The 12587-nt window shown below is 40.9% G+C and overlaps 1 protein-coding gene across 5 annotated transcripts in view; it reads right to left on the bottom strand.

The window, feature by feature from the left end:
* The window catches only part of LOC106030871 (potassium voltage-gated channel subfamily KQT member 1-like), a 529055-nt gene that overhangs the window by 447319 nt on the left and 69149 nt on the right, over nucleotides 1-12587 (bottom strand). For all 5 annotated transcript variants that reach the window (XM_066999747.1, XM_066999764.1, XM_066999755.1 and 2 more), the window contains exons 8-10: nucleotides 3480-3590; nucleotides 2413-2508; nucleotides 1425-1553 (exon numbers count right to left, since the gene is read on the bottom strand). In XM_066999747.1, the coding sequence (XP_066855848.1) occupies nucleotides 1425-1553; nucleotides 2413-2508; nucleotides 3480-3590 (336 nt within the window). The remainder of the gene's footprint in view (nucleotides 1-1424; nucleotides 1554-2412; nucleotides 2509-3479; nucleotides 3591-12587) is intronic.

Here is a 12587-nt window from a genome sequence, read left to right as displayed (position 1 = left end):
AATAGCTTGGGTGTAGCTTTTCTTTATTGCTAATTAAACAGATGACTAATTAATTGCAGGCTTTGAAATATGAGCAAAGCACTAGGTGATCTTCTCAATTAAAGAAAGTTTCTGTTCAGATCCACAAGCACTGAAACAAAAGCATGTTTGAAATTAATCAAACAGGACAAGAAAAATAGTAGAAATGGATGTTTATTTTAGATTGTGGATGCACTACCATGCATCCACATGCATGGGTTTTTATAACAGGAAAAGGAACTCTAAATTCTTTAAAGAACAAAATTCAACCATACGCACAAGATCAGTATACATTTAAGTCTTTAAAATGAGGGGCTATGTAGAGAAAAGAGAAATGAAAGAACCATTAAAGTTAATGAATTGGGGTTAGCAATTCATAATGAAGTTCAAGTTTAATAATATATTAGGGAACTCATCTCATAGAGAAAAAGAGGGAAAATACTAAGGACAAACAATACTTTTTCCAATTCTCCCAACAGGTATTGCATGCTGTTCAGCAACACATAGTACTCTGCCTTACTTCTGCTTTACCCCTTTCCTCCTGGCTGTTGTGCCTCAAGTTAAGGAGTAACTAGTCTCACAACAGTTACACTCTGCTCAGCACTGAGCAAACTGCACCACTCTAAAGCCAAAACATACACATGCACACAGATCATATTGATAAAGGTACCTGCACATGCTGTGGAGTAATCATATTGCAATTCTCCATTGAGTGACAGGCATCAGTGGGACCTCATTGCCTAAAAGCAGGCCTCTACCATCCACCACTTTAGAAACCCCATGTACCTGAGCTAGTCCTGTTGCAGACCTCTGCCTTTCCAGAATGCATACGAAAATCTAGGCAAGGTTGCCAGTGAAACTACATACCTATGTTTAGGCAATTCCACCTACGCAGACAAAAATTGTTCCAATTTATTGCAGCCAATGCTCAGGAATTTCCTCAAACTTCCATGTACCCCCAAAGATAAAGTACCACAGAAAGATGTACATGAGCAAGACAAATGCAGCTACTCTCAGTCAAATGAGTGTGAATGTAAATTTTTTAACTAGCATTCTTCTTTCTTCCGGTATGAATTACTGTGCAAAATGAATACAAAATGGAGAATGGTATCAACGACTTATACAATCTTTGAGAAGGTAGAATAGACTTCAAAGGGAGTAAAATAATGGAGAATAAGCATCTGTCAGATCAGCAAGGCAAATCTAATAGTAGAAGGCATTAGTCCTTCAGGAATATTGTAAGGAAAACTAAATTGATCCCGCTGTGGCAAAAGGAAAACAAAAGTCCCATTGAAAATCTCTCTCAGCTCTCCAAATTTTTTGGACTCTTTATAATGTTTTTGTCAAGTTATCCAACCAAATTAAACCCAAGGACAGAATAGATAGCTCTGTCGAGTCTATGTTACCTGTTTTCCCATACTAGGGCTAGATGGCGCTGGTGGTTTTTTGGGGTTTTGTGCAGGTGATGTAACATAGATTTTCCATGTTGTTGTAGAACTGTAAGATTTCTCTGCCGCATAGCACCGCCACAGTGTCTATAATAAAATCCCAAAACAATATTCTCAGTGTATAAGCAGGAACTGTTTTGCAGGATGTATAAGTCAGAATTTGCTGCAAACCAAACTGAGAGCAGCATCTTCAATCAATTTAAACATGATTCAAATGTTTCTGACTGCACTTGCTGTGCTATACAAAACAATATGCCTAATAAAATTCACTCTTCCCCTATATACAGCTTCAGTGAGGCACCAGGAAATGTAGTCAGCACTGTGATTTTAAGTATACTCTCTGTAGTATTCTCCTAGGAGCTGGGGTCTAACCACTGCTCACAGCAAGGAAAACCATCCTCCATAACAGTGAATCCCCACAAGTATATAATGCTGCTGCTTCCCCTCTTCTGCAGCATGCCACATTTTAGCATTTGCACACCATGTTAGTGCATTCTTTATATAATATGAAAAGCTATGCTGAGACATTTTTCTAAACTGAGGTGTGTATACAAATATACATATACACATTCTTCACTTCTGAATTTGGCAAACACATAGGAGCTAAGGGAATAAAAAAAAAGAAGTTAACAATTAAAGATTATGACAAGGATTTTAATTTATTTTTTTTTACCAACTTAAGTTTACTTTAGCTGCATCCAAATACTGTTATGATGCCTGTGAATGTCTGGTTAGTGAAGCCTCCTGCTCATAAGAATGGATGTGGGACAGGCAGTTATCTAATTCTTTCTAGGGACTGAAGTGTACCAAAGAACCTCTGTGGTTAAACACAACTTATAGATTTATAATAAAGCCCAGAAACTGTGATTCTCAGATAGTACATGAACCGCTAGGCCCTACTGCCTCTCCATCACTCTCCTGTATATTTTACTGCTAGGGGTCTGACCTGAATTAGAGAAGCTGCTGCTGGGATTTGTCTGTTGAAATGCTTCTGACGTTGCTTCTGCTGTACTTTCAGGGCAAAACCAGACCCTAGAATACCCTAAATATAAATAAAATTACTGGTGAGACTGCAACATGATTTTATGCACCTAAGCCAAACACTTAATGCATTAAATAAATGGCCATTTAAAAAAAGACAAGCTTTCAAATATCCACAGTAATAAAAAGCTATTTACCTAACAAAATTGAAATTGAGCATGTTGATGTTGGCATCATGTAACTGCAACAAACAGCATGCTTATTGCAGTCTATAGGCAACATTAGCCACAGGGGCATTCACAAAGTGGCAGTCACATTTCAAAGACAACCCTACACAATGGTGGGGGAAGCAAATGCCAATGTCATAAGACCGATCTATAGCTGTTCTTTGCACTTGTTTTTAATGTCTCAAAAAAAAAAAAAAAAAAGGCACACGACCCACGCAAAGCCACAACTCAGTTTGATTTTCCAGGCAAAACAAGTAACAAAGTCAGATATGCTTTATGATTTAAGCATTTTTATTAAAACTGATAGTAACTGAAGAAATACTTTATCTATTCTATTTTTTTATATTCTTGTCTGTACATTCCCTAATCAGTTAACTGAAAATTCAGAAAGGCCAGCAATGATACTTTACAGTACTATGTAGGAAAGTAAATGCAATTTCCTAAATTTCTGTTTTGTGGCAGAGCTTCTCTTCTCAATACCCCAGGTAGTTTCTACGTTATCATAAAATAACAGAAACAAAGGATGTTTCACCTCTGACACTGACATGAAATAAATCTCTCCCTTTCTCCAGAGTAGTGAAAACATCTCCTTCTTAAAATGCTTATCTCTAAAGAAAATGACTACAGTAGAAAGACAGCAGTTTTATTCATTTTTGCATGTGCACAAATACACAAACATATTTATAGATGTGCATGTAAGCAAACATTCTGAAGCAACACCCAGCCCATTATTTCCTATTAAAGGTACTGATTTAACCTGTGCAGTCCAAGTCAGACAGTTAAAAAACATCCAAGTTCTACTTACCGCTGGTAGAGCAAAGAAAGATATAGCAAATACCGAGAAACAGGAAGCAACAGTCTTCCCAATCCATGTCTGGGGAACTTTGTCTCCATAACCAATTGTTGTGACTGTCACCTAGGCCAGAAACATACATCTTATTCACTGCAATACCATACATGTTTTTCCCCAAGAGCAGAGGGAACTAAAAAAGGGGAAAAAAAAAAAAAAAGAGGAGTAAAAGGAGTAAAAGGAGTAGGAGATACAAGTATCAGGAGATACAAGTGGATCAACGGTGTTTGGATTTGTGTGTAAGGAAACCATAGGAGTACATTGAACATCACTGTAGGCTTATTCTGTTTTTATATTCTTCAACAGGTATTCACAAATGGCCACTGCTGGAGAAGTGACACTAGGCTTGACCCAGGAAGACTGTTCTCACAGTTCATAGCTGGCTGTTTACATCCTCCTGAACTGGAAGGATGCCCCTATAGGCTTGAAATCATGGGCTTGCAGTATTTTTGTTTTTAATTTTTATTTTTAATATATATTGCTTGATAGCTGAATATGAGCCAGCATGGTGCTCAGGTGGCCAAGAAGGCCAACAGCATCCTGGCTTGTATAAGAAACAGTGTGGCCAGCAGGACCAGGGAAGTGATTGTCCCCCTGTACTCGGCTCTGGTGAGGCCGCACCTCGAGTACTGTGTTCAGTTTTAGGACCCTCGCTACAAGAAGGACATGGAGGTGCTTGAGAGAGTCCAGAGAAGGGCAATGAAGCTGGTGAGGGGTCTGGAGAACACATCTTCCGAGGAGCAGCTGAGGGAGCTGGGATTGTTCAGCCTGGAGAAGAGGAGGTTCAGGGGTGACCTTATTGCACTCTACAAGTACCTTAAAGGAGGCTGTAGAGAGGTGGGGGTTGGTCTATTCTCCCATGTGCCTGGTGACAGGATGAGGGGGAATGGGCTAAAGTTGCGCCAGGGGAGGTTTAGGTTGGACATTAGGAAGAACTTCTTTACTGAAAGGGTTGTTAGGCATTGGAATAGGCTACCCGGGGAAGTGGTTAAGTCACCATCCCTGGAGGTCTTTAAAAGACGTTTAGATGTAGCCCTTAGTGACACGGTTTAGAGGAGGACTTGTTAGTGTTAGGTCAGAGGTTGGACTCGGTGATCTTGGAGGTCTCTTCCAACCTAGATGATTCTGTGATAGTCCTACAGTGTTGAGATGTAAGCCTTAAAATCACTGAGTCACACACAACTGATGCACAAACATTTGCCAAATTTGCAGTCAGGCAGAAACACTAGCTGTGTCAGGGTAAGCTACTCACTGCACTGGCAAGAAAGATAAGGGACAGAACTAACACTACCACAGCAGAACCCTCATACCAGGATGAGAAACATCCAAATACTCCAGAACACTAACTCCCAAAGAAAACAAGAAAACATTTCAGTAAACCAAGAACTAAATACAGCTGAGCCCCATGTTCTTAGTTTTTTTTTTTTTTTTTTTTTTTTTTTCCCTCACAACTACAGTTCCCTGGGATTTAAAATTGCATTTGAGCCATGGGATGTACGTTACTAGATCTGCTCATAGCCTGTCAGGGTACAGCTGGATGTTTCTTAAGGGTTAGTGATCACAGAGCCAAGTGGGATAACAGTCCCACAGTACCCAAGCAGGAAAGATGTGGAAACAGTGGCCAGGTCCAACCAACAGTCTAGATCATAATGATGGTCTACAACATCACAACATGAGGCAGAACCAAGATCAAGCCAGAAAGTCACCCTACATATTCAGGTCAGAAGCAGGGAACTCTACAACCAAACATAGCTTTGTTCCAGGTGAAAATCACCTAAGCTCCAGAACAATTTAGGCATGAAATGAGGGCACAGAGCTAGGCTCAGAGCCCCTGGGTAGAGGGGGGGTAGATGCTACAGGTGGTGCTTATTAGGGCTGTTAAAGCCAGTTATCCATTTAGGGCCATGAGAACAGCCCTCTCTTCTAGCAACATCCTCACATTTCTCAGAGGTCTGGGATCAGGAGGAACTTGCCATAGAGAGACATCACCACTATGGGATATCAGTGGACTTTTCCAGGGTACAGAACTGGAATAGGGACAGGAAACTGGAAAGGGACGTGACATGAGTGACTTCATGCTTGGTAGAGGAGAGGCCACCTGTGAAAAGCCACAGAGGCCAGAAGGCCTGAGAAGGACAGAAGAGTTAGGCTACCCCTAGTGAGTCCTGGCAGGCTGGAGAAGAATTTGTGTGGAGCCCAGTGGTCAGTAAGGGTTTGGCACTGTAGGGAGATCAGAAGACAAAGGAAAGCTGGTCTCTCAGGAGGGTTTATAGTGAAGCAAGGGACAGCTGCTCCCACAGAGAAGGTGAGCCAGAAGCCAAGGGGATCCCAAAATGGCCAGATGGGGCCTCCCTACCCCATACCTAACCTCACAGATGGCAGCCATATCCAAAAGAGAGTTCAAATCAGAAGGCAATGAAGGAAGCCTGAAGTCAAGAGTAGAAGTCAACCCACAGGCTGAGGTCTAGAGCACAAGAACATGACCAAGCTAGAGGCCAGCTCCCATTCAGCAAAGCTCAGGCAGAGAGGAAGTGCCCAGTGCTGAGCTTAAACAGAGCCTCTGGAATGTGGGTGTTATGGGATGGTCCAGGTGTGACTGGTCAGGCTCATTAGTGTATGCACAGCCCTGACACAACAGTACACATGATGGCAGTATGGCAAAGTAGCAAAGATGACCTCTACCCATGAGAGGTGGAAAGCTTCTGGTGAGGAAATGTAGACTTCTGTCACCAATGCCAACCACTTGAGAGAGCTTCAAATAGAAAAAAAAAAAAGTACTTCTATTTGAGAGCTCCAGCTCTAAACCTGGTTCCCTTCACCTTGCCCTGAGTGGTAGCAGAAATACAGCCAAAACAGACATAAAACAATATATAAATCTACACTGATTATGAAAGCGGGTGTGGAAATACTGCCTTTTATGGGAAAAGTCACTGACATATACTTAGATATTCTGCAATATAGGCTTTTGAGGAAATTTAAAAAAAAAAAAAACTATCAACAATCAAGCCATGGGAAAAATACATTTCCTCCTGCTCTGAGAGCAGTTCTGCAGAATGCTGGAAGGAAAATTTGAAGGGAAAAATAACCAATTACTATCAAATTGAATTTTTCCAAGTTAAAAAAAAATCAGACTTGTGTTTATTCATCATGAATTTCTCATTTGATCAAGTCAACTTTGTAGTATCTGTATCCTCTAATGAATATTACTACCTTGAACTGCAGGCTGCCCTCAGCAGGAACCCTGTCTTGTCAGGTGTTTGTCCAGACATGGTGTGACTTGCCCATGAAATGACTCAGCCACTGCATACTACCAGCAGTACAATCAGATGAGTTTGCCAGCCCCCAGAACTAAACCAGACCCCCCAAAACTTCGAAACACAGTGTGTGTTAGCAGAGAGTGGAGGATTTTAAAATTGTGTTTCTTTAATGGCTCTTCCGCTCCTCAGTACACCTGGATGACCCCTTAAAGTCTAGGATTTTTCCTTCCTTTTCCTCCTCTTTCTTATGAAAGTCTTCTTGTTGTTTTGTTTGTTTGTTTGTTTGTTTGTTTTTGTTTTTGGTTTGGTTTGGTTTGTGTCTGTGTCTGTGTCTCTGTGTGTTTGAGTTTTCCAGCACTGAGGACATAAAAACAAACTGCAGTAATGTTGAACTGTCTTAGTGTTACTATGGAAGATAGCATGAAAGCCATAACCAGAGAAAATATTATTTTTCATCCCTACAGCAGGCATTTATTTGGCTTGCAGATTCCTGCAGGTGCCAGCAGGCATTTATTTGGCTTGCAGATTCCTGCAGGTGCCTGAACATGTCTCAGAAAGTTTCTCCCTTGCTACCTTAAGAGGGTTCCTTCTTGGTAATCTAATTAGTGCATTGAAGTATGTGGAAAGGATTATAGATAATGTAATTCTCTGGCTTTCTTAATCACAATCAGATTTCTTTTTGCTTGTACATACAGAAGTTATTAGTAATCTGCCCACAGAATGTTTAATAAGTAGACTTTGGAAAATAACACCTGCTTCTTAACAAAGATTTACTATGGCACATTCCAGCTGGTACACACATGCTCTAATGCAGCCTCTGAAAACATACATTTACACTTCAAAAAAGCAAGAACTCTAATTTAGTAGAAGACAACACAGCTTCTCACATGCTTTAAGACAGGCAGGTGTCCTGAAGCTTGAAGAGCCAGAACTGCACACATTTAAAAAAAAAAAAAAAAAAAAAAAAAAGTATTAAAAATAAAGGGGTTCAGACCACCACCTCTGGTATAGAAATTTACTACTGGAAATTCTGAGCAATTGTTCCCAAGGACCTCTGCCAGTTAACAATGATTTACTGGAGACACTATTTAACTCAAGTTCAATGGTATAGAATAGTCACATTTGTAGCAAAAGCAGTAAGTTTTACCAACATTAAGAGGCAAGAATGGAGGGACCAACATGTCCTTATTTCCTCAAGAAAAATACTCTGATAGGACGGAAAAACTGCTGTGATATGGGTTACAACTCTGGCAGGCTGACAGTTCTGTTAGAAATGCTTCTGCATGTGCTCTAACATGCTATAACTTCTGAAAATAGCTTCATATAAATACCACAAGCCTTTGATATGTCTTTGCAGTTTAATCTGCACGTCTGCCAAATCTAGGTGAAACCACCTTGCATTTAACTGGAGCGGGTGAACCTTGTTAGCATTTAATTCCAACTCTCTTTGGTTCTTTATTTTTCCCTTTTCTTCATATTTAAACCTTTCAGGTCATTTGTATCAAGTTCAGCAAGCTTGCACTTTCTACTCAAAGCAAAATGTTACCCATAATACACTCTGCGGTTTTTGACACATAAGACTTTCAAATACTTGCTAGCAAGATTTTTTTTTTTTCCCATGGTTAAGTTTTGAAAGGCAAAAGTGAAATCAAATTTCACCCCCTAGTAACTCCACATCTGTGTTTCTATGTTACAGAAGATTTGAAAAGAAAAAGAAACTGATTCACTTTGTCCTTTGTCACTGTTTCCAGCTGTGAACTGCACCTGCACCCTGACTCACTAGTGCTGAGGAGGCTTAGATGTCCGGAAAGCTTAAACAACAATTCAAACAGTGTTCTTCATGTGCCTCACATAGTTACAGAGAGACAAAGTTGATTTTATTTTGCTGTTACACAAAACAAGTCAAGTTTTGGAAAACAACAACAAAACCCAATGAACACTTTGCAAGGCATAAAAGTACACTTTCAAATAGAGATTCCAAGTCACCTACCTCAGCAAGGTAAAGTAATGCATGTTTTATACTTTGTTGATGATCACAATTGAACTCTCTTGTAAATTCCTTAAGTCCAAAATGTTAATAAAATGTCTGTATAAACACATCCATACTTTTTTTTTTCCTCCTTAATTTTGTACTCTTTACTCGAATCTAGGCTATAGCTTCTAGTTTTCATAAAATGCTTTTAGTCCATATCTAAACATTCAATACAACTCATAAAGTAGGTGCAGGACACCGAGAGTTAAATAAATAAATAAATTAAATGATGAAAGGGTAAAAAAAAAGCGCATTTGCTTCACATGGAAGTTTTGTTACATGAAGGAATAATCCATGCATGAGTATACTTTGACTTAACTAGATGTTAAAAAACATAGTTAGTTCACAAAGTGATTGCTGAAAATCCTTTTTGTTTGTTTTTTACTTTACCTAGCTCCCCTTAGTTTGACAAGCGGTTTCTCTTTCAACCCACTTTAGACTTGGGTCTAAATTTGGTCATTTCTGGCCTTTTGTAGCTACAGGCCTAGAAATTACATACTGCAGAGCAAACATGAATCACCATACTTTAATGATCACACATTAAATTAAGACTTTTTTTGTTAATAAACTATATGCAATCCATTTCTTTCATTGCTGTCATGCTAATTCACATGGTGCTGCAAAGCTCTTTGTAACTTTACTATGAAAGAAAAACTCATGAGATATTTCACACAGATTTAGCTGAACAGGCGCAGACTTTCATGGGAGCCCTAATGCTGCTGAAGTTCCCACAAGCAGCTCCACTTTTAATTAGAGGTACTTTGCAGACGGTTCAGCTAGATCATTGGTAAAAACAGGAAGAGTAGCTGCATTCCACTGCATTCAGTCATGAGCGTCTTTACAGGTTTGTTTTCTTAAAGTAGACATGGGGTGTCTTTCATAACATCAATTATACTCTAATTGTTTACTTTTGCTTCTAAAATATAACAATCTGTGCTTCTGGGGTATAGATTTCTTTCTTCCATTAGTTAGAGGTTATCACATCTATAAGCATGGGGCTTTATGTTTTACTGAAAATTTTATCATATGTCTGTAGAGGAGTTTAACAAGTGATTCTTCTATGAGTTATTCCATGGTTTTGTTCTTTTCCCACCAGGTCAGATAATTAGGTCCATCTGGCCATTTAATGGATTTTTCTTTTTTAATAGAACATTTTTAGTGTGTACTCTTTTGCACAGGCATAGGTGGTACTCTACAAATGAAATGAGTATCTGACAACATAACGTCAGGAATTTAAAGCTTAAAAGATTTTTATACTGAACCACTTATAAAGTGGTAATTCAGGGTACATGTAATATAATCTATATTTCTGTATACTTCACTGAAATAGAGGCTTACACAGCATCCAAGTTAAGGATTAGAAACATACATCTATTAGGAACATTTTGTCTGTCTTCCCAGACTTACTCATCAGTTTATTTGGATTCAGATAAACAATTGGTTTATTGCCTAATAAGTATATTGTTATTTTTCAAGTCTGATATCTAAGAACAAATCCAGTTTATTACATTTCAAATCAATCTTCACAGAATCACAGAATTGTCTAGGTTGGAAGAGACCTCCAAGATCATCTAGTCCAACCTCTGTCCTAACACTAACAAATCCTACACTAAACCATATCACTAAGGGCTACATCTAAACGTCTTTTAAAGACCTCCAGGGATGGCGACTCAACCACCTCCCTGGGCAGTCCACTCCAATGCCTAACAACCCTTTCAGTAAAGAAGTTCTTCCTAATGTCCAAGCTAAACCTCCCCTGGCGCAACTTTAGCCCATTCCCCCTCGTCCTGTCACTGAGCACGTGGGAGAATAGACCAACCCCCACCTCTCTACAGCCTCCTTTAAGGTACCTATAGAGAGCAATGAGGTCTCCCCTGAGCCTCCTCTTCTCGAGGCTAAACAACCCCAGCTCCCTCAGACACTCCTCGGAAGACTTGTTCTCCAGACCCCTCACCAGCTTCATTGCCCTTCTCTGGACTCTCTCAAGCACCTCCATGTCCTTCTTGTAGCGAGGGGCCCAAAACTGAACACAGTACTCGAGGTGCGGCCTCACCAGAGCCGAGTACAGGGGGACAATCACCTCCCTAGACCTGCTGGCCACACTGCTTCTTTTACAAGCCAGGATGCTGTTGGCCTTCTTGGCCACCTGAGCACACTGCTGGCTCATATTCAGCCGACTATCAACCAGTACTCCCAGGTCCTTCTCTGCCAGGCAGCTTTCCAACCACTCATCTCCCAGCCCGTAGCGCTGCTTGGGGTTGTTACGCCCCAGATGCAGGACCCGGCACTTGGCCTTGTTGAACTTCATGCAGTTGACCTCAGCCCATCAGTCCAGCCTATCCAGATCCTCTTGCAGAGCCGTCCTTCCCTCGAGCAGATCGACACATGCACCTAACTTGGTGTCATCTGCAAACTTACTGAGGGTGCACTCGATCCCCTCATCCAGGTCATCGATAAAGATATTAAAGAGGACCGGCCCCATCACTGAGCCCTGGGGGACTCCACTAGTAACCGGCCTCCAACTGGATTTAACTCCATTCACCACTACTCTTTGGGCCCGGCCATCCAGCCAGTTTTTAACCCAACAAAGTGTACGCCAGTCCAAGCCACAAGCAGCCAGTTTCTTGAGGAGAATGTTGTGGGAAATGGTGTCAAAAGCCTTACTGAAGTCAAGGTAGATCACATCCACAGCCTTCCCCTCATCCACCAAGCGCGTCACTTGGTCATAGAAGGAGATCAAGTTCGTCAAGCAGGACCTACCTTTCATAAACCCATGCTGACTGGGCCTGATCGCCCGGTTGCCCTGCAAGTGCCGCGTGATGACATTCAAGATAATCTGTTCCATAAGCTTCCCTGGCACTGAGGTCAAGCTAACAGGCCTATAGTTTCCCAGGTCTACCCTCCGACCCTTCTTGTAGATGGGCGTCACGTTTGCCAGCCGCCAGTCGACTGGGACCTCCCCTGATAGCCAGGACCGCCGATAAATGGTGGAAAGCGGCTTGGCCAGCTCCTCTGCTAGTTCTCTCAGTACCCTCGGGTGGATCCCATCTGGCCCCAAGACTTCCGTACATCCAAATGTTGTAGCAGGTCGCCAACCATTTCCTCATGGATAGTGATGGCCACATCCTGCTCCCCATCCCCTTCCACCAGCTCAGGGTACCCGGTATCCAGAGAACAACCGGTCTTGCCGCTAAAGACTGAGGCAAAGAAAGCATTGAGCACCTCAGCCTTTTCCTCATCTTTTGTAACTAAGTTTCCCCCCGCATCCAGTAAAGGATGGAGATTCTCCTTAGTCCTCCTTTTTGTGTTGATGTATTTGTAAAAACATTTTTTTGTTATCTTTAACGATACTCTTGAAACTCTTTCTCTCTCTCTGGAAGATGGTGGCTCTGCATCTGTTCTAGTCTTCTCATTTTTCTTTGTCACTAGCACTGTGATGAATCTCTTTGGGTTTGTTATAATGAGATGGCCACCTCATAAAATATATAAGGTTCTCTAGTGGTAAAAGGGACCACAAGAGCAGAGATGGTTTGTGCAACAGCTAAGAGATGGTTTGTGCAACAGCTAATAAGGAGGAAAAGCATGACACATACTAAGAAATATGATGAGAAGAGCCATATGAAGGGAGTATTTCTTATTCTGTTCATAGCTATCTATTCCCTTTTCATCTGATTCTGGGCATACATACCAATAATTACCACATTGCTCTCATAATTCCAGTTCATCCTTCATATGATTCTTTATTATTATTATTTAACCAAAGATTAACACTCA

The sequence above is a fragment of the Anser cygnoides genome, chromosome 1 (genome assembly GCF_040182565.1).
Source record: "Anser cygnoides isolate HZ-2024a breed goose chromosome 1, Taihu_goose_T2T_genome, whole genome shotgun sequence".
NCBI lineage: Eukaryota > Metazoa > Chordata > Aves > Anseriformes > Anatidae > Anser > Anser cygnoides.
This window is presented reverse-complemented; position numbering and strand designations above follow the sequence as displayed.